This window comes from Coccinella septempunctata, chromosome 1 (assembly GCF_907165205.1).
Source record: "Coccinella septempunctata chromosome 1, icCocSept1.1, whole genome shotgun sequence".
NCBI classification, from domain to species: Eukaryota; Metazoa; Arthropoda; class Insecta; order Coleoptera; family Coccinellidae; genus Coccinella; species Coccinella septempunctata.
The window spans coordinates 51,647,677-51,671,266 of record NC_058189.1 but is presented as its reverse complement, the minus strand read 5'-3'; the positions used below and the strand labels follow the sequence as shown (position 1 = coordinate 51,671,266).

Sequence of the window (23,590 nt, the reverse complement as noted above, 5' to 3'; positions counted from 1 at the left end):
CCTCTAGTTGTATACAACTATATTCTATTGAGTTGCTTTGGCAATTGTTGATGTACTTTTTATATCAGAATTTTTTGCTAGATTCTTCTTTCATTCAATAGACTACATCTTCCAATTACACTTACACCTTAGTTGGCGCCGACTTTTTCTGAATACACTTTTTTTTTAGTTCTGAGAAGACTTGAGAGAGTTCAGGAATTCCTGATACAAATTCAGAATAGTTCTAGCAAACCGTGGATTTTAACGTGAAAAACAAATTAATGGCGCTAATTTCAAGCTCGGCTTTGTTTTTGCGAAAATGAGTTCTGGTGGGTTCTTTTCGATGAATCAGAGATAGTTCTAGAGTTCTGGATTATTTTTGGAAAAAGTTATGAAAATATAAAGAATATGAAAACATACATTCTTGACTCTCAGAAACAATCATTATCAAATCAAAAATAAGTGATATAACAGTTCTGTCTAGAGTTTTGGGTAACGCTGGGTGAGGTCTACAAAAGAGGTCAATAGATTTTTATGAATAAAATAGAACTTTTCAATTCATAAGTTCTGAAATTCGAAAAACCGACATCCAGAAGAGTTCTGAGTTGCACTCGGCGAGTTCTGCAAAAAATGTCAAAAAGTTTGACAGAAAAAACAAAATTCTCAATTCAACAGCAATAAGGTAAGAAATCGGAAAACCAATTTTTCGTATGTTGACAAAAATTGATCTCAGAAGAGTTCTGAGTATCAATCGGTGAGTTCTATAAAATATGTCAAGTGAGTTTCATAGAAAAACCAAAACTTTTCTATTTATTAGGTCTAATGAGATCAGAAATTCGAAAAACCACCATTTTGAAGGTAGGTAAAAATTATGCTCATAAGAGTTCAGATGAAACTCTATTGACTTATTTTCTAGTACTCGCCAAGTGCTATATGTTCACAGAACATCCTCAGAATTCTTGTGGGATTAATTTTTACCTATATACGAAATATTCGTTTTCCGAATTTCCGACCTTGATATAGTTGATAATTTGAAAAGTTATTTTTTGTCAGTGAAACTCTCTTGACAAATTTTGTAGAAATCCCCGAGTGCTATTCATCGGAACTCTTCTGGTATAATTGTTTCCCAAGTAAGAAATTAGACATTATTTTAGCTGATAAATTGAAAAATTTTACTTTTGGATTATAGCTCGGATTATAGTCACTTGACATATTTTGTAGAACTCACCGAGTGCTACTCAGAATTCTTCTATGATCAATTTTTGCAACATTTAGCAACATGCTAAATGTGTGTGTTTCATCGAATTTTCCAGCTCATATCTGATGAAGCGAAAAAATCTATTTTTCCGATCAAATCTATCGACCTTTTTTACATAAGGTGTATACAAGGTGCGACTCTTCGTCTAGTACAAATATTTTAAGAGTAGTTTCCTCGGTAGTTTCTTATTGAGATAAAAAAAAAACTTTTTTCCAATGCCATTTTTTCCGATTCGGCCCTGATAAAAGAAATAAGTAGCTATTTTAAAATTTCATATTATGCTGTGCCACCCCTGGTTCCTTCACAATAATAAGCTAAATTGATGACACCACACATCTGTGGATCTTTTAAACAGAGTTTCATTCAAAGTAACCAATTTTCCGAATATCACAGGTTTTTTTTTTATTTTCGAATATCAAATTACTCGAAAAAGACGCAATATATGAGAAAATATGAGGAATACTTTTATTTTACAAAACGTTAAATTATTCATTAGATAGCGTCCAAGTTAGGTTCTTTGAATTTTTGGTATTTTTATGGTACGTAATGGTTATAATGAAAAAACTGATGGACGCGTAGTGTTCGAAAAAGATTCATTTGACTCCTAAACGAAACAACGGATTCTCTTTATTTTGTGAAGTGAGAAGATAAATAAGGGAAGTTCTCTGACTACCTCCAAACATTCGTATAATGAATGAAGTTTTGGGGGAGGGGCTATAAACATTCAAAACACGATATAAGAAGAATTTTGATTTTTCAAATTAGGAATATTATTTTCTTGGTACTCCAATCCAATTTTCGACCCCTTTCAATAAATAAATGTCGAATTGACTTGAGATATAGAAATACCCGAGGAAATACCACTATTAGCACTAAATGAATTTTGTAGAGTAATGATGTTTTCTATTTAGAGCACTAAAAATATTAATTTTTTTCGCACTGAATATTATGTTCTTGATTATATTCTCTCAAATGATTCGGGAATTTAGACATATCGTTAGGTTGTAACTTCAAAACTCAGTTACATATTTTTCTGGACATATAGGTAAAATATTGCAATCCCTCGTGCAACCCTAACTCCTTTTTCATCATCAACCACTTTGATCCATGATCCCCAGAAAAGCTTCGGTTGTTCAAAAAAATTATTCATTACCGATGGTATCAAGCATAGTCATTTAGGGACTTTTTCAAACGAGTGAGATGATTTTGCAGTTGCAATGAAATAGGTAAAATCGTCCACTTTTTATTGTCATCCACTGTGATTGAAATCGCTAATTTGATCGCGGAGACGCAAGATCCGTACTAAAAATAATCGTTGAACAAATGGATTATCTCATTTTAGCCAATCTTATAATCGATTTTTGTTCGAAAGTTCCATTTACGAGGAAAATATTTTTACTTGCTCTTCACCAATCCTTATCCGGAACCTTTTCATTTTTTGTCGATTCGTCTCTGAAATTCCAAGAATATGGTAACAGCATTCTCCAATGCGTGTATATAATTAATGAAATTCCAGAGAGTAACAGTATTCCGGTAAAGGCGAATTCCTCCATTATCGGCATGCTTTCTACTTCTGCCATTACGTAAGTCTGCAGGAAGATATTCCTTTATATAGGAAGTAATGCTGGTTGTAAAATCGATTTCCATCATTGTTATGTACTCGCTGAAGGAGTATTCTCGAGTGACTCATCAAATTCATATGATTCTGACACATCATGCTATGTACATGAGATATTATTTCTAGCGGAAGTCTACTTCCAGCATCGGAACAGGGAACGAGATGAATAAATTATGCCCTGACGGCGAAGGGCTGATAAGAAGTGTTTTTTTTCTATTTATATGCAATTGGGGAAGATTTGTGCCGTTCTGCATCAGACAACTCAATCTACTCCACCCTTGGTTGAATTCAACTTATACTGATAATTGAAAGCTTGGCATACCTATCCCCTATGCCTTGTTTTTCAGTAGAATTTCAATAATTTTTCCTATTATGAACTATAGTGGGTGGTTTCCAAAAGTAGATTGAAAATTTCATCGTCTGCATTTGTCATAGCCAATTTAGGTTTTGTTGAAAAGCGTTAACCGCAAAAATACTCAATTATACTGAGTAACATTAACATAAGAACAGCCATATGGTGGTGTTTGTAGATTATTACGTGAACTGTGAAGCATTCTGACGTAAGCTAAGGCTGGAAACGCACCGGATGCAACATTTTGTTGCGAGACGTTGCGCATCATTTTGTCTCGCAACAAAATGTTGCAAGCTAAAATCTAACTATCTTTCGCTTGCAACATTTCGGTTGCAACAAATTTTTCCTAGTGTATTTCTGAAGTTTGACAGGATCACACGTATTTCGACTTTCGTGTTTTAGAGGTGAATTAATTTGTATACCTATAGAAAATGGACCCGAATATCCTTATATGGCAATTTCTTCAATTACTGGAACCTGAAAAGAAGATTTGGATACATCCTTTAAACAAAAAAAGAAACATACTGGGATTCATTGGAGAGCTCAGGAATGATCCAGAGAAATTTTGTAACTATTGCCGAATGAACATCGAAACTTTCGACCATCTTTTGAGTTTAATCAAAGAAAAAATTCGCAAGCAAGATACGAATTATTATTATTACTCATATTATAATTATTATTCATTATTATTATTATTTCGGAGAGTTTGGAGGTCATGAAGACTATTGAGAAATGTCCTATAGTATATAACATTACTAGCAAGGTAAGAGGGTTTTACCTCCTTGAGCCAGTAAAACCCGTTACCTTGCGTGTATTGTTTTATATTTTATTTGTTTCTCATTTTATAAAGGTTAGATAAATTCCAAAAAAATCTCAATAATTTGTCGCAAATGTCGTAAGCTATGGAAGCGTTGCCATGAACATGTCTGTTTATTTTTCTTTAAATTTGTTTTGACGAAAGCGAAAATGAATGTACCAAAAGAAATTATTCAGGCAGCCAGCAGTGTAGCTTTGTTTATTACCTGCAAAATCAGCTTCAAGGTACGAGCGAGAATACGACGACTTCAAAAAGTGGCAAAACAAAAATAGTGTGATTGGGGTAACTGAAGATGTTTTGTTGGTCTACTTGAATCAACTATCAGCTAGATTCAGCCCTAATACTTTATGGGCAAAATGGTCTATGCTGAAAAGCTGCTTGGAAATGAAAGAAAATGCCCCTGTTCGCAGGTTTGTTTTCCTTAAAAAATTTATTGAAAAATATGACGTTTAGTTGTCATTTGCAGATTTCAAAAGGTAATAGCGTTTCTGAAACGAAAAAATGAGCGTTATACGCCAAAAAGGCCAAGGTATTAAGTAAAGAAGAGGCTAAACAATTTCTTTTTCATGCTCTTGATGACCAGTGGTTGCTGGCGAAAATTGTAACAATATTTGTAATTTTTGGATGTTGTCGATGTGACGAAATTCTTTCCTTAAACATGAATGAAGTAGAAGATATGGGAAAATACGTTATTGTGACATTGCGGCAAACAAAAAATTTAACAACAAGAAGATTCACCATAACCGATGATGGCTGCAGCTTCAAGCCCTGCATGTTATACAGAAAATATGTAAATCTTCGGCCTCCTGGAACAGAAAGCCTAAGATTTTTTTCGACATACCGACATGGAAAGTGCATTTCCCTTAATGCTGGCCAGCACACTGTTGGTGGTGTCCCAAAGCAAATAGCGAAATATTTAGGTTTAAAAAACCCAGAGTTATACACCGGCCACTCTTTTCGCAGAACTGGAGCCACTATGGTTGCGGATTCGGGTGGAGATATTTTAGCACTAAAGCGTGCAGGAGGGTGGAAGACCACCGAAATTGCGATGAGTTATGTCGATGATTCGGTCAACAAAAAAATCGAAATGTCTAGCAAATTATTTGGTGGTAAGGAGAGTACAAATGTTCTGCAATCCTCGAGTTCAGCAGTTTCTGAGTCAACAGATGGTTCATCATCATCAGTATCAACTCTTTCATCATCAAAAATCTGTGTTACTGGAAATAACAATTGTACCATGATTTTCAACATATATGACGACAAAACAAAATTTTCTAATGTAAATAATACTACTAACTTGTAAAAACTTTGCAAGATAACTGTCAGTTTTACAAGTTAGTGACTTTCTTGATTAATATTGTGTTTTTGGAAACTGACGTTTACAAATGAGTAACAAATAAAAACATTAACTGCACTGAATAGTACAGGTAAAAATTTTCTTGCATTGGTGACGCAATGAGATACAGTATGCCTCATAATGTAAAAGCAAAAAGTGACCTAAATCAACTATTGACTAAAGTATAGTTTGTATTATTTCTACTCATCATCTGGACAACAGAACTTCGATCAATAGATCAATCCTCTAGTATGTTGCAAGGTGAATGTTGCAACCTCTTCGGCAGGGCTGCTTCGCCTTTTTGTTGCGAAACGTCTCGCAACAACTTTCTTCCCATTTCATTCTGAAGGGAACGAGAAGCTTGCAACATCTCGAAACAAAATGTTGCATTCGATCAGTTCGAACCTTCGGTAGAGCACCTACTAAATTTGATGCGAAACACCTCGCAACGTCTCGCAACGTCTCGCAACGTTTCGAACCCGTGTTGCAAGCGGTGCGTGCCGTCCCATTTGATTCTGAAGAAAATGCGGAGCTTGCAACATCTCGCAACATCCCGCAACGTCTCGCAACAAAATGTTGCATCCGGTGCGTTTCCAGCCTAAGAAACCGCTGCAACAACCAAGATTGAACGTGCGTTCATACAAAAAACGTTTCTCCAGCGAAGCCATACTTTCATTGACGAATTCTCGAATAAAAACAATTATTCACGCTATGGAAACACGAGAACGCTGTAAAGGTTATTGTCACACAGAATTCCTTGACGTCAGAGTTGGGCGAGCTTTTTTTCAAAGCTTAGATTTCCTTCTAGTGTCGAAATTTTAATATCAAGAACATTTTAAATTCCCAGGGGTCAATAAACTCGACTTTAATAAAGGCCAAGGAAAAGAAGAGTAGGTGCACCACGAGGTGCACCATAAAAGCACCCATAAATGGTCTATTGACTCTACTACTGAGAATTTATGTATTGACCACAATCGTAGACATAAATAAAGAATGTATACTTAGGAATCATTGTTTCATGTTATGGATTCAATCCTCGACCGGAATTCTTGGTTTTACCTGTAATTGTGAAATTACTCTTATGTTACCCTCTGTTCATATTGCCTTAGTAGGTACTTACATCTACCCGAGCATCTACCTGAAAGTTGTTTGAACAATTTTTTCATATTAAAATGGTTAAAAACATTTTCTTCACCTACGTAAAAATAATTTCTTTCATCCTGCTCGATCATTTTGGACATTTTGCTACAAACCATGATGAGTTATTTCCGAGGTTATTTCCTATAATGAATGTTTTGGTTCGAAACCAGAGGATGTTAATTTTGGTGAAAAAACGCAATCCAGCAAATTATACAGGACGAGTCTTTGCTCTAGTCTTTGACTCGTACAAATATTTTGACAGTACATTATTGAGGTCGAGAGAAACACTTTTTTTCTTCAACATTTCTTCCGAATCGACTGTTGAAAACATTCAACAGGCTGTTGAAAAACCATAAAGAATGTTATTTTCAATTTTATCCCACAACGGATTTATCGAATTAAATGGATTTCGGAATATAGTTTTTCATTTATTTGATGAATCATTTTCGAACACAAGATATTACCCACGTCTTCCAGTTTTCTCATTATGACCCTTACGCAACATAAAAATACCAAAAATTCAAAAAACCCAATTTTTGAAACTAAGGTTGAAGCTAAGTATTCTTCATATTCTCTCGTATACCGGTAGATTCGGGTGACTTGGGACAATCCTGTAACTTGGGACAGTCCTGTAACTTGGGACAATTACCCCCCTTGCAGATTTCTTTGTTTCTTACCGTTTATGAGTGAAGGGACAAACTAATAAGATTGTGTAGCGTCTTTTCGGTTAGTTAAACAATTAATTCCTGTCGAGTTTGCCGTGACCAGAGCGTTTGAATTGACAGGAAAAATTAACGAATTCAGGATAGTAAAAGCGCGTTTCTTATGGCCCTTATACTTCCTAGTGTCCTGTACATGTGTTTGATTTTGTGCATGTGTAATTTTTTTTTCTGGATACGTGGGATATTGGGATATTATATATATCATGAAACAAGGTTTTTTACAAATCAAACGGCAACACGGATCTCATTCATTTATTTTGTTCTTTCATAGGGTGACTTGCGACAATGCCGAATATATATCAGCGGCGCATTGGCAGCAGGAAATATGTCGATTTTTAGCAGAATATTGTTTTTTCTCAAAGAAATCACCAAAGAATGAAAGAAATCAAACTTCCCTTGTTTGGTTTAGTTTTTTTTACATTGAAGTTGCACTATATTCACTTTTGCTGTAATAGGGGTTCATCATTTAATTTCTTTACCGAATTTCAACTATAAGTATAATCACAAATTCTAATTTTTCAAAACTATGCACCGTCCCAAGTCACCTATTTCATTTGATAGTTGAGAAATCAATGGATTTCAACTTGCGTCCTAAGCCTCCCAACTAGGTGGGTGACTTGGGCAAGTATATTTTATTTTTTAATTTATATCCGAATTCTGATACGTGGTATATATCCTAATTAATAGCCTGAGTCGTATTTGAACCTCTTTCTCACATGAAAATAGGTCACCATGTTGAAAAATGACAAGTTGAATTTAAAAATCGTCCAAGTCACCCGAATCTACGGTATCTAATGCGCCGTTTTCGAGAAATTTGAAATTCAAAAGTATAATCTGGGAAATTTGAAAAATTGGGTACTTTGGCTGAATACAACTCTGTTTAGAACTCGGTCTGAAAGATCCAGAGAATGTGTAGTTTCACAGATTTAGCTAGTAATTCTGAAGGTAATTTTGTTTTTCCAGGGGTGGCACAGCTCATTATAAAATCTTAAAATGCCTATATATTTTCATCAGGGCCGAATCGAAAAAAATGGTATAGGTGAAAAGTGTTTCTTTTGACCTCAAGAATCTACTGTTGAAATATTTGTACGAGTCAAAGACTTGCCCTGTATAATCCATAAATAACTTGAAGCATCAATTCGTAATTAAAATAGAACGTTGAATAGTGAATGAAATGAATTTGTTGCATTGGTTCATTCAAGGCTCCGAATAGGCATGTAATTTCAAAGATAGAATTCCAATAAAAATGTTCAAGTTTAATGCAGCTCAAGGCTCAAAGGGTATCAGGCACAGTTACCTACTAAGTCTTTCTCCGATAAGATATAATATCCAAAACAAAAATCTTATCGACGTCTGTTGTCACTTAGCACCTTAGATTTATATTTATCGTTTTTTATCTTTAGTTGCCGTAAGGAGTACTTATAGTTGTGATGATAGTAGTATAAACAATCATTCACATCATAAACAGTATGAACACAGATAAAACATTAGAAACTGGAGCGAATAGGATAGTTTGTTTCGATTTGTTGAGTCATCTGATACCTCTATTTGGTGTTTGGCACATTCTAAGCAATACTACAGAGTGACTTTTCCCGGTCAAGATGTGAAATCTTCTTTGTGATAGATTTCCTATACAGGATAACAATCCCATATCGTCAATTCAAATTCAACTCATGCTGCATTGCACTGTTTGGTTATCGTTTTCTGTCAACTGAAAATCGTGCTATTGTGAGTTAAGAGAATACTCAACTTCGAAATAGCAACATACTCATATTGATGTTTTATTCATAAAAATTTGGTGTATAAACGTATATTCAAACTTCCTTTATCACAGCCATATTTCCCAAAGAACACTTACTCCCTACTTTCATAATAGATCACCTAAATCAATTCGATATACGAAAATATCACACCAACATAGAGCAGTTACCTTTTTTCCTCACCAAAAATAGATGTTGGGCTATGTATACATAAAATATAGGTATCTAACGAAAATTTTTATTGATACATACAATCCCGAAATCACTAAACTCGACAGATGTTACATCTGAAAATTTTCTTAATCGTGGGGTAACTGAAAAACGGAGCAGCTGTTACCGTTCTTCATCTCTGGGGTGACAGATATTGCAGTTACTTAATCTTATTCAAATCATCCACGGAGAAGTGAGCACGAGGGTATTCGGCCCTTTGTTAATAATAGAAATGAGTATCGCCTTTTGGTCCAACGACCGAAATATCTTTTTGCCTCATTCGTACAATAGATTAGGGTTTGCAGCAGATTGTGATGAATAATTCCATGAAGGAAATATTGAAAGAATAAACATAGAAATCATAAAGTACAACTAAAATTAGCTCGAAAAAAGTTGAAAGTTACCATACCTTCATACTAATCCTATGTTGCTAATTATAGAAAGCAAGTCCTAATGTTTAATTTATGTGTCGAATTATTATCATATAAAACGAGTACTTATTTCAATAGAATTTTCACTCCCAGTCTCTGAAACAAAATAAATTCAAAAATTGAAATAATCGAGTTGCTCATGCGTGAATGCTTACACTTTGCTTTGTCAGGAACAAATCAGAAGGAACAAATTGTTGCTTGACAATGAACGAAAAATGGAACTTTATGGTAAAACCTCGTAACGTTTCAGACTCCTTCATCAGTCGAAAAATTGAAGAGTCCACGTGTATTCTGTTGACATCCGGTAATTTCAAAATTAAATGAATCAACGACTCATTGTGTTGACAAATAGGTCAATTGACAAACTACAATTATGAAGATTTTCATGAATTCGTCTGATGTAGACTAACGTAAAGAAATTTTATCATAAAGTTCCATTTTTCGTTCATTGTCAGTCAACAATATTTTCCATCTGATTTGTTTCAGACAAATTAGTGCAAAGGTTAGATTAGATTAGAGCAAGTCGGTCATTTCAATTTTTTCATTGATTTTGTTTAAGAGAGTTAATAGAGTGAAAACCCTAAAGAATTTCAGAACATGTAGAATCCTCCCTGATTGAATTTAAATCGATATTTTGACGTTATGGTTTCAATATTGAGAAACCGTTGGTTCAAAAGTTATTCCACTCTGAATTTCCAGTGTTGAGTCTGTTATGGATGACATTTTTGAGTCAAGAGAATAGAAAAAAGGAATATTTGGTCGTAGGATGTTTTCAAAGGTGAGGCTTTTTTTTGACAGAGATAGAACTCGACAAAAAAAGTCGTTCAACCAAAAATTGTCTATATAAAATACCCAAGATGGCTGAGAAACAACCGCTAGAAGTTCGACAAAATTTCATTGAATTTCAAGTACGGGACTGTGGAAGGTGACTCCGGCATCGCAAACACGAAACAAAACATAAACATATTTGACTGGACAATGAATGGTTCAGTACCAAGTTCATAGGATTATATGCATCAGGTCACTTTTGGGACATAATTGTTGTATTGTGCAATTTAGGGTGAAAACAAATGTAGAAAATCAAGGCAGTTTCTTGAAAGTGCTTGTGTTAGTTATGTTGAAACAGTGCTATGATGTTTCCCCATTTCATCCCATTTTTACGACGATTGTTGGAATGTTCGAATAAGAATATTGTGATGCCCATTGTGAAAAAATTCGTGAATATTCTAGACGAATTTCATTGGTGAGATTTTGATGTATTATTCTATTTTTTACAATTGTGTCTAAGTCTCTTCTGTCATCGAAATGAGCCATTTCATAAAATCGTGTAAGTTACTAATAATGAGAACAATTCGGCAATCCTAAGTTTACATTCTCATTACCATGTAAATATCGAACGAGCCAATATCCTAATATAAACGAAACCACATGCTCGAATCAGGAGATGAGTTTTTTCCCACTACTTTGCCATAATTCAGCTAACAAACGGTCTAGGGTCGTATTAGGATCCATTTCAGTAATTATTTTCGATTTTTTTTTCAACTTTGTCATTTTGAAAGTTTTGTATAGGCGATTTTTGGTGAAACGTTTCATTTTGACCAGTTCTATCTTCTGTTGAAAAAAAAAGCCTCACCTTCAAATACACCCTGTATTGGCTTAAACCTGAGGTCTTCTGTTCATAGATTCCCTATACCTATATTGTTCGAATTCCCTTGTTTATTACATAATACTGAATAATTGATCAATCAGACGCATTTGCAGATCATGGTATCTATCGGATATCTAGCCCTAACAAAACCCTCGACAAAACCATTCCTAACCTTATATACAGGGTTGGCAAAATTCTATAGAATTGAATGACCGCTGTGTGGCCGTAAGAGATAGGGAAAAATGGATGGCAAGTTTCCGACCTCTATTTTCAAAAGATCTATGATCGCCAAAACCGTTTCCCTCTATCTTCTTTTGTTTTTAAGTTATAAGTGAAATCTCATTTTTCAGCTCTTTCAATTGGTGGATTTTTTTCAGTACATCACACTTCAATCATATAGTCATAATCATGAACCCTATGTTTTCTTACATATTTCAGTCCAATATCTTCTGATTCAGAATATAGAGGGTGAGTCTTCGACTCGTACAAATATTTCAATAGTAGATTCTTGAGGTTAAAAGAAACACTTTTTTCCCTGACCATGGCCCCGGTTTGAAAGATACAGGCTGTTGAATAACCATAAAAAATGTTATCTTTAGTTCTATCTCACAAACGATTTTATCAAATGAAATGAATTTCGGAATATAGTTTTTCATTTATTTGATGAATCTTTTTGAACTCAAGATACCAAGACTTCCAGTTTTTTCATTATGACCATTGCGTACCATAAAATACCAAAAATTCAGAGAACCCAACTCTTGAAACTAAGTGGACTCTATCTAATATTTGAACGATTTGTAAAATAAAAGTATTTTCTCGTATAATGCACCGTTTTCGATTAATTTGATGTTCAAAAATTAAAAAGTATCTGTGAAATTTGAAAAATTGGCTACGTGCTTTGGCTGAATACAACTCTATTGAAAAGATCCACAGATGTGCAGTGTCACAGATTTAGCTAGATATTCTGAATATAAATTTGTTTTTCCAGGGGTGGCACAGCTCATTATTAAAACTTAAAATGGCTATATATTTTTATCAGAGCCGAATCGGAAAAAATGGTAAAAGAAAAAAGTGTTTCTTTCGACCTTAAGAATCTACAGTTGAAATATTCGTACGAGTCAAAGACTTACTTTGTATTATAGACGTGGTGTCTCTAATCGCCCTTCCAATAAAAAAACTAGTTCGATCAAGTTGGCAGGTCATTTTCATTGATAATATGATAAAGCGTTTAGAAGATTATGCTTGTATGTTGTATCAGGTTATGGGAGAATTTGATGATCACTTTCATTAATTTGTGGCTTATTCTACGGTTCATTACTCATAACCTTGCGTCAAAAATCAAGGCTTCCTTCTCTAAGCCTTGTACCTATCTATATATTATAGAATAGCTGATACTTGAGATTTCTATGGAGATTCTCCGGTGATGATACTGAGTCTTGACAGACTTGTACCCTCATCCCAAGCAGAATAAGAATATAGATATCGATATCCTCCAACTTGACGTCTCGTCGGCCGTAGTCTAGACTCCACCGTTCCCACAAATCCTCTTCTGGTGATTCGAAACCGTAAAAATAATAAATCACGCAATAGTGGCGACTGTTTTTCAGGCCTCCAGTGGACTGCTGTGTTTTCAATCATTGCGACTGTCGAGGGAGAAATGAGACGCAACATAAACCTTTCAATGGGAACGGAATTGAGGACTTGCAGAGACGGATCGTTAGACGGTAACTATGGGGAATGCCCGCCGGAGAGAATGCTTACAGCAATCGATTTCAGTTGTAGATTTCCCCATCTGTGTCGAAGCACTTTGCCGAATGTATGCGACGATATTTTTTTCCCGATAATGGGATTCTGTGTTTAAGGTGCGTAAGGGTAGGAGACGAGGGAGGGGGAATGGCGCCGTGTGGGTCGGCCCCAAATTTGAATGATAATTTCTTCGGATTTTGACTTATGAAATTCGATAGCGTTGGGTGATTTAACGAGGCTGGAAAGGCAGAGGAACTTGGAGAGGATTGCTCGTAAATTTCAAATTGTGACGCTTTGGCATGAACTTCCTTCCATTTATTTGCTATATAATATTAGTTATATAGCATATATACATAGCATATATAATTAATAAAGCACCTTTGGAACTGACGCAAACAAAAATAATTACAAAACCTATTAAATTATTTTCAATGGACGAGTTCAGAAACTCTTGCCAACCTTATAAATCGATTTTAAAATTCTATGATTTAAGTGTTGAAGTGACAACTCATCAAAAACAAAATAGAAAAATAATTGAACAATGAATAAATCTATTTCAAATAATGCTGCTAAGAATAGAAGTCATATAAACCCTCAACAATATCACTTTTGTGACATTATTGAGTATTAAACCCCAAAGGGTTGACCACTCAAAGATGACGTACATTGTTTTTCCAGTATTATGGAAAACTTTTCTTTTTTGATGGATAGGTTTTACTGAAAAACGTATAAATTACGTGTTTATATATTTTTTGTAAATGTGATGTTTATTCAAATTTCAGAAGAAGATATGTTTTCTATAACACTTCAACAAAATCCATCACTCCGAAAGTGTATGGCATAAGACTCAAAATACATAAAAGAAATATAAACTCAAATCCAGTTGAACTATTTCATCCCTAAAATAAAAAAAAGTTGACAAGAAACCCCATCAATGTCCAAATCATCCTCAGTAACAAAATATTGAACAAACTCCCCGATTATACATATACTTATAAATATCATATATTTGTTCACTCTTTACAGGGCAAATCTTTGACTTATACATATATTGCAGCAGTGGATTCTTGAGGTCAAAAGAAACACTTTTATCCCTACCCATTTTTTTCGATTCATCCTAGATAAAATGTTATATCCAGTTTGAGTTTTCATAATGAGCTATGTCAACCCTGCAAAAACAAAATTCCCTTGAGAAAAACAAGTTTGTTAGCAGGGACGTTTTTTATTATAGGGATGAAATAGTTCAACTCACTGGATTCGAATTTGTAATTTTTATATATTTTGAGGTTAATGCCATACACAAATCTATGATACTACACATCTGTTGATCTTTCGAATAGAGTTGGGTTTAGCCAAAGTATCTACCCAATTTTTCGAATGATATTGCGCATTATACGAGGAATATGAAAAACACGTTTATTTTCCAAAATGATCAAATATTCATTAGCGCATGAGTGTTCAACTTACTTTTAAGTTGGGTTCTTTGAATTTCTGTTATTTTTATGGTATCTAATAGTCATATGAAGAAACTGGAAGGTGTGGGTGAAATTTCGTGTTCGGAAAAGATTTATAACAACAATGAAAAACTATATTCCGAAAATTATTCCATTCGATGAGAACGTCCATTATATATAAATCGAAATTTGATTTTTTGATGGATTTTCAACCGAGGTGAATTTTGAGAAATAGTAAAGGAAAAAAGTGTTTCTTTTCATCTCAGGCATCTTCTTAACAGAAGAAAAGAAATATATGTACAAGTCAAAAATTCACCCTGTCTACAGAATTTTATACAGGGTATTTCATAAAGAATAGTTCATATAGTTACTGGGGAAATTGTGGCAAAAAACAATCAGGGAAACTGTAGCGAAAAACAACCCAAAACACTGGATATAATTTCATTTATATTTTTATTTGGAACAGTTAAAGTTGGAATATATCGAAGAAAATCTATGTGATCACGGATGTCACGCAGTGCAATTCGGCTTGTTTGATATTGGCTGGTTTTTTCGGCGTTTTCCATTCATTACTCAGTTACATTATTTATGAAATTTTAATTTAATAAGAAAATACTTTTTATTATTCCAAAAAAGGACTTCGAAATTTACTCATTACAACCTGCATAAATTTCATGAGAATCCGGCCCTGCAAGTGCGAGAAAGTTGCAAGAGAGCCGTTTTGTTACATGGGTAAAATGTTACAACGGCAAACCCGGAACATGAGCATATTGCAGACTAGCATCAACTGCCGCAGAAAGATCTGGTTTCCCAAATACCGAACAGTACAGTCTCGTTTTGCCTAAGAACCTCAAGTTTCAAAAAGCCCCGGAGCTAGACCGAGTCCCTAACCTTTTTTTTTTATCCGGCTGGAATTTGAGGTGCATGGAGGTAATGAGCTTGAGAGAACAGGATCCACGTCAACGTTTCGCAATTAATGAAGTGCACAATTGGCCTGATGAGACTCTTTCAGTCGGTTTGACGTATTAAAGGGAGAATTTGGCGGAAAAGCAATTACAGTTTCGAAATACGCGAAGCTGGCAGCTTGCAGTTGGTACGTGGGCTTCGTATAGTTATGAAAAAACTTTGCCGCTTTCGAGTTAATCAGTCATCCCTGTCGGATTATCGGAAATGTTGTAATGCGACAATTTCCGACTCTATTATTAATTTCTGACAGCTGGAGCCAGATGAAGAGATGTCGCGATTATAATTGGCGTCAGGGATGCTGATTCGGCTATCTCGAAATGACATTTCATAGGTGCGAGGATGTATTGATATCTAGTTAGCCTAGACCAGTTCCATGCATAAAAAAAATATTGCGTAACCGTAGCAACGAACAATAACTCATTAGAAGTGTCAGTGTGAAGTTTGAGGTCAAAAAATGTAACCAGAGTTACGCAATGAATTTAAAGAAAGAAGGTGTCCACCAAAGTTGTGAAAATCGAGAAATTAGAGTATCGAGCCATCATCAAGTACCTGTATTTAAAAGGGTTAAGTGGTAAGCAGATTTACGAAGATATGCTTATTACCCTGATCAATGTTCTTCGTATGCGATCCTTGAAAAATTGGACTACAAGCTTCAAAAAAAGTAAATTTTTCATTGAAGATGATGACCGATTGGGAAGGCCAGTTTCTGTGTCAGTCCCCGAAAATATCGATGCGGTTCATGACACGATGTTATCAGACCGTCGAATTGGGCTTAAACTGATATCTGAAGCACAGTATATTTCATACGAACGCATTTATAATACATATAGTCGACGTCAATTTGGATATGAGAAAAATTGCTGCAAAATGGATCCCCAAATGTTTGAATGTTGACCTAAACCGTGCAAAGGTAGAAGCATCGCGTTCGATTTGTACTCGATTTGAAAACGATGTAGACTTCTTGAACCGAATTGTTACTATTGATGAGACTTGGGTGCATTTCTACGATCCAGAAACAAAGCAACACTCTGATTCTCCAAGACCTAAGAAGTTTCGTTTTCAAAAATCTGCTGGAAAAGTTCTTACTTCAGCTTTTTGGGATTGCCATGTAGTAATCATCATTGATTTTTTGGATAAGGGTAGAACAATAACCGGAAATTACTATTCGACATTACTGACCACTCTACGGGAAAAAACTAAAGAGAAAATACGCGGAAACCTATCCAAAGGTGTTTTGTTTTTCCAGGACAACGCTCCTGCACACAAATCTCATGTTATCATGCAAAAAATTCGTGATTTAGGGTTTGAATTACTAGAACACCCCCCTTATTCTCCAGATTTGGCTCTTTTTCCTCAAGTGAAAAAAAATTCAAAAGTTCGTAAATTTTCTTCCAACCAGGAGGTAATAAAAGCTGTGAAGGTCTGGTTTGCAGAGCAAGAATAAACATTGTTTTTTGAAGGTCTAGTGATGTTGCAGGTTCGCTGTAATAAATGTATCCAATTAAGAGGAGAATATGTTGAGTAATAAAATATTTTGACATTGAAATTTTTTTTGGTTCTATAGTGGGAAGGATGTTATGAAATTGAGATTTGAATTTAGCGTCATTTGTGTAGTTGGCAACATTGAAAAAAAATTTGGAGTGACAGTTTTGGTTGGTCCATGGACCAGGGCTCAACCCCTTGACCTATTCAAAACGACCATTACTTCATCATCTGTATATTTGTCTATTAACGGTCATTCATTTAAAACTACCTTGAAGGACATTCACCTCCTGAGTGCTCCTGTCGCAAATTTCATCGATCATGGCCCTTGCCTTCGCAACCTGAGTGTCCAGAGACTGGTAGGCAGCAACTCTGGCCTTGTGGAGGGCGCTGCAGTATTCCGACTTCACCTTGGCCCAAGCTGCCTCATCCTTTCCACTGTTGATCATGTTCATGACGGAGGGCGCTTTTCCCAGCCGTTCCAGCACAATGTCGAATTCTCTGGCACATGTCTGCTTGAAACTCAGCAGTTCGCCCTCCACCACTGTGCTCACAATGATGTCCGAAATGTTGTTGATGACCTTGTCGAAATGCTCACCCAGATCGGTGTAGACTTTCTGGAGATTGGACATTTTTCGGGTGTCAGTTGCGGGATGACATAATTTCATATCGGATCATAGAGAACACAGAGAAATCGTTTTCATCGACACTCAATTTTGACTAAAAATTGAGTGTCCGGGTGTCTTTCAGTCAAAAATTATGGTACATAATTAAAAGATTTGTTGAAATTGAGCTGGAAAGAGACATTCAAGCTGCTACGAATAATTCACAGATGGTATGGGAGTGCGGAAAAACTCAGTTAAATAGAGTCTTCTTAGTCTGGATTTCAGGTCACACAACAATCAAAGGAAACAGGGAGGCCATTCAACCAAATTTACGAAAAAAAACTGTTTCGAAAAGTATTTAATTGTAGCTTCCGCAAGAGAGAAAGCATTTTAAGTGAAAAAATTCAACATTTTCATAAAACATCAAATATCTCGAAAAGTGTGAGACTTTCATATGAACGATTTTTTCACATCAGGTAGAGCACATTCTGATCTACTTTCCGTTTTCATTTGACGTGGTCTTTACGGGACACCCTGTATATGTTTATAGGTGTCCAACATTATATGTAGATCCTCTGAGCTGCGCAGTCGTCTGCACTCTGCATATTGAAGTTCCGTGAAAAACTTTGTACGGGTTTTTGCTCTGAGGCGCTTCAGAAACAGGCCTCCATCAAATCTGAATCGTAATCCAACACCTCTTACAGGCATACTCATGTCAGCAATTATCGGGACAGCTATTGCGAAAATATTGAACAGTAAAGGCTCTAACACGCAGCCTTGTTTTAACCTTGGTAATTACTGTTAAATCTAATCCATCGAAAACATCTAATATATTGGTCTGTTTCGAATAAAACTGGATTTCTTGTTACTCTCCCGTGTATACCTGTAGTAACTCGATGGAAAAATAACCGCATTTTTTTGAAATTTCCAATAATAGGTACTCGTTTTGTTGTGTAATCACCATAATTTGTCTACAAAAGAAATAATTATAGAACGTATTAACCACAACCAAGGGGATTTCCAAGATGTAAAACAATAATATGTTAGTGAAACAGTGAAAGTACGCTGTTTTTATAGTAGTTTTAACAAGCAAACGGTCATTTTGTGCGGATAAGTGCAAGGTTTTCATACTTGTTAGTCGTCAGTTGGTGTATTAAGTGCAAAATGAGGGTAATGCGGATTTTGTTGTGCAGAAAGAAGGGGCTGCTGAGGATATTTGGGCTCTTTGAATTTAATGGCGGGAAGAAAAAGGAAATTGAGGTAATACATATTTTGGAATCTCTCAAAAAAAAATTAAGGTGAGAGGTAATAACTACTTGGCTCATTTGTTGTGTTATGATGGATTGAATTTCAAAACAAAGACCAGTTATAGAAAAAAACTTTCACACTGTTGCTGAAAATGATTTTTGATAATACCTACTTACCAAAATATTCAACTCAAAAAATTTCAACCAAATAAGATAGAATTCGACAGAAAAAAAAACATAGCTATTTGATATTCAATTTGAAGTACCTTCTATAGCAGAAATAGGAAATCAAAAAAATAAAATATATAACCTAATTGAAAGATAATTTTCTTCAATAGAAGCAGGGGACAGTGTTTTGGAAACAATGTCACCCTGTAAAGTTGCTATCGAAATTGTCATGTCATATGGTGTGAACTATCAATTTTAATATTTGTGCCAAATTACAGTTGAATATCTTGTGAAGTGTAGATTCTATAAGAGAAAAACTTGAAAAAACTTCTAACTTTAACACCCTGTATCTCGAAAAAAAATCGTTTGCGGTCCCATGTTTATGAGATTTTTTTTCTTAAAATAACACTTTTCCGAGCACTTTTCGTTTGTACCTTCAATTAAGGAACATCCTGTATAAGGAAGAAAATTGTAAACTAAGTCCTGTCCATTTCAAGAGAGATTGATTCGATATTTGTTGACAGATTGTTTCTTCGATAGTGTCAATCAATAAAAATCAAGATAAAGAAAATCCTTTTCGAGAAGTTAAACTGACTGTGACTGAAAGGAACTCACAGAACTGATATATATGCAAGAGTTCTATGTTCTAAATTTGAGGTGTTAAAACTGGCTCTCCAAAAACGTGAGATTCTGAATTCCTTTCCATTTCAGTGGCGCAATAAATTTCAACACTTGAAATAAAACCTTTCTCCCCATTGAAGCCAGCTTAAAATTCTCTCTCATTCAACCATTCGAACTCTGTTAAAATACATATAAAAACTCCGGTCAGAGAGAGAATATTCTATGCCAAATATACACGATGTCTATTTATGAAAATGTTAGAAAATTTCCCCAAAAATATACCGCTGACAAAGAGATAGCTTCGGATGAAGAGAAGCGAACCTAAGCTGCAATCGAACCCCCATGTCGTAACATTGTGTCCTGAAAGCCATCAATTCGGATAGAGGAAATTGGCGGAAAAGTACATTTGGACCCCTTTTCCACCCCATCGATGAAATATCCGTCTAAACGAAATCGAAGCGGTTGTGTACTTGACAACCAGACATTTAGCTTTTAGCAGCTTGAAGGACAAATGAGTTGACAACCAATATCCGATTTCTGGCTGGAAAGCTTCACAAGGCACCAAAGTGGATTTCGAATGCTGACGTGAAATTTGATGAAAATTCGACTTCCGTTTCTTAATGGCGGGCGAATAGGACTCATTGGTATTGTCGATCAAAAGCGGAAATGGATTTTCCTGTTGATGTTTCCTAACAAATTCAGCTTGTTAAGTTCTCACATCATACAATAACAGGGAATTTCTGAAAAGATGCAAAATATGTATTTCAAAAGGAGTGTCTTCAAGAAAAACTAAGGGTTTTCGTTATAGAAATGTTTGTTTTTATCCTCCTCCCCGCCTTTTGAAATGGGAGGAAAAATTTTTTTCTTTACCTACTCTACATATTACACGAGGTGATTCATTGGTAAATATTTGCGGAAGCTAAGGGTAGATAGAGGGCACATATAGAATAATCTATATTTAAGGAGTCTATCTCTCCTTATAATCAAGATGCAGAGTGTTTTATTGATTTTGTAATTTTTTTCAATTACCCATAACTTTCGAACCACCCTATGTATTTTGATGATTTTTGGTGCTTTTATTCTCCTCAACAACTAGTTCATACTGACAAAGTAACTGATTTACTTCAGGACCGGCCCAGAAAAAATTGATAAATCAGGTTCAACATAAAAAAACATCCTGTACAGCGAAATTTCTCAAAATTGATAGGATATTCGAAAAAGACTGAAAAAACTAAAAGGAACAAGGTATTTCTCTCAATTAATCTACTCAAATAATATTCAGACAACACATAAACCAAAATTTCAAAAAAGTTAAGTTTCATTCGGTATTTATTGATTTTACTAATTTAATTGAATTTTTTGTTTCACAAACGTGAAACACTAAGAAAGCAGAGGTCTGATAACTAATATAAGAATCGTTTTCAGTGGTAACTCACTAGAAATTAGCACAGATCAATCCAAATACAAATACGTTCATTCCTGGTGTTTCAAGTTTGTGACCAAAAAAATAAGGTACTGATGTGAGGCTGAAGATTCAGGAAAATTACAAAATACCGACTAAAATAGTGTTTTATAAAATTTTGGTTATACAAACATATTGTGTTGTCTGAAAATTCAGATTTGACTAGGTTTATTGATTATTGAAATCGCATGCGGAAGTACTAGAAAACCTTGTTAACTTTAGATTTTCCTCTTTTTCTCGAATTTCATATCAAATGAAATGAATTTTGAAATACAGGGTGTTTTTTTTTTAATTTCATATATCAGTTTTTTCTAGGCCAGACCTGAAGAAAAATTCAGTTGCTATGTATATATTAGTTGTTGCGGAGAATAAACGTACCAAATATCATCAAAATATATAGGGTGATTCGAAGGTTATGGGTAATTGAAGCAATTTTCAAAATCAATAAAACACACTGTGATGATTATAAGGAAATATGGGTTATTCTGGCTAACCTAAGTGTCCTCTATATACCCTTATCTTCCGCCCATTTACCAATGAATCACCTTGTATATAACAATGTGAAAGAAGATATAGAGATCGCCTATGCTACTATATTGTTACTTTTTGACAGTTCTAGTTTTCACGAAATAATATAACAAAACAGTGTCAAAATAACCCCTTCAATGATAGGCATCATAACTTTTTATGCCCGTTTCTACCGACTTGGCAGGCTTAGGCTCAACATTAAGAATTACTTATTTCTCTATTTTCTGCACCAGTCATCATAGTTGACATACCTTGACTTATAAGCCTGCCTTGAATAAGTTGATCCAAATGCTTCAGTTTCTCAATTATTGATTGAAAAGGAATATTCAAATTGCTTTGTGTCTTTTCTTTTCCTTCTAAAATTGTTGTATGGATTACTCGATGAATTACAAAAAAGTATTCAGACCCTATTCGTTACGAGATAACAACAATCAACAATAAAAGTGTCTGTCGCTATGTGGTTTTCCCAACAATGTCAAAAGGCAGCACCAATTGGTAGGAAAGGGGTTGAGAACAAAAATTCGTAAATAACCTTAATTTTTGAAAAAAACAAACTCTTAAAATCGATACACGTGCACATCCACCTATTTAATTCTTCCTTAACCCTGGATTATCGCCCTTTTGTAATAATCCATTTAGCTTAATTCTTGAGTATCTTACTATTCATATTGGTCTAGAAATTCCTCTTGTATGTAATGTAAAATTATGAATAGCATAGCAAATTGGCTATTAAGGTATACGAAAAGTTCGAAACAATCTTTTCTGGTTTACTTCAGTTCAGAAATAATATTCTGAATATTCTGGCACAACTCCTCATTATTTTTTAACCGAATGACGCAAAAAACTTTGTTGTGAATTGAGACGATAAAGGTAGCCTTATCTCGAAATAATAAAAGTCAATTGTTATTGCGAAATTGTTGATTAGAAAAAATCCACTGAACGTTCGAATGTCGTTATCGAGGAAATTGGTTAACTTGCGCTAAAACGAAGATAATAATACTGATGGCAAAATTCATAAATAAGCTTTGGGTCATGCGATCTATTAGGTATATCAACAAACTGCGTCTCAGTCATAATTCGGAGATGCAAATAAGTTATTGCTGACATACTGTCTGTCATCGTGATATAATAAATTGGCCAGACACTGTTTCCATGGGAATTTCTCTATCCACATTCAACAAATCTGGTTTGTTGGTCGAACCAGTTGTCTAATAAAATAATTTTACAAATTACTTGATACTTATTAGAAAATATCCCTAGCAAGAATAAACGAATATCCGCATCGAAATTAGCCATGAAAATCATAACATAATGATAGTAATTATAAACCTATTATAAGTGTGAAATACATTATTATTGGAAATAATAAACAACCTTAGTGTTAGAGACAAACCATATGGTCTTTTCGCCTTGCTTAAGCAAGTGTGTGTTTGTTGTTGATTTCAACAATCACACTGAAAAATGTAGTGTCAATTTAAAAATTAAAGATTATCTTGTAGTACGTGCTTGTAAATAATTTCACCAATGAATGAAAAAAAAGATCAATTCTTTCCCATTTTATGGGCGTGCCGGTACATTTTATTACTGAATATCACCCTTCGAAATCTTGGAGATCCTAGGAGTGTACAGTTGATGCATCTTCCAGAGGGGTCGGCCCCCTTTGGATGTTCTAGGGGAGACCGATATTGATGAGTCATATTGTAAGGGTATGTTTACGATTATGGGGGGACTGTGCAATCAACTCAGTATTCGGGAATTTCTGTGGCTCGTCTGGGTTATTTTTTTCCCTTGAAACTTACTCTGATGGATGAGACCAGTGAGGGTCTTCTTAAGTACCTGAAGATCTCAATAGCTGTAATTGGTGGTATGGTATGGGGATCATCCATCATGACTTGAGATGCACTGTTTAATTCAGATGAGATACTCAGTTTCCCTTTCCTCAGGCGAACGATTATAAAAAAAAACATAACATCTAATTATCATTGTGTTTAAAATAATTTTCTTCATAGACATTTTCATGTGATGTGGCGGTTTTTGAAA

General features: G+C 34.8%; 1 protein-coding gene across 2 annotated transcripts in view; it reads left to right on the top strand.

Annotated features, from left to right (window-relative positions):
- LOC123322943 (ras-GEF domain-containing family member 1B-like) overlaps nt 1-23,590 on the top strand; it is a 70,799-nt gene that overhangs the window by 7,118 nt on the left and 40,091 nt on the right. Inside the window, exon 1 of one of the 2 annotated variants that reach the window (XM_044911031.1) lies at nt 18,623-18,784. The exons of the other annotated variant lie outside the window; for it this stretch is intronic. Within the exon in view, the coding sequence (XP_044766966.1) occupies nt 18,759-18,784 (26 nt within the window). The 5' untranslated portion in view covers nt 18,623-18,758. Of the gene's footprint in view, nt 1-18,622; nt 18,785-23,590 lie in introns of those variants that run through there. 2 annotated transcript variants of the gene reach the window in all.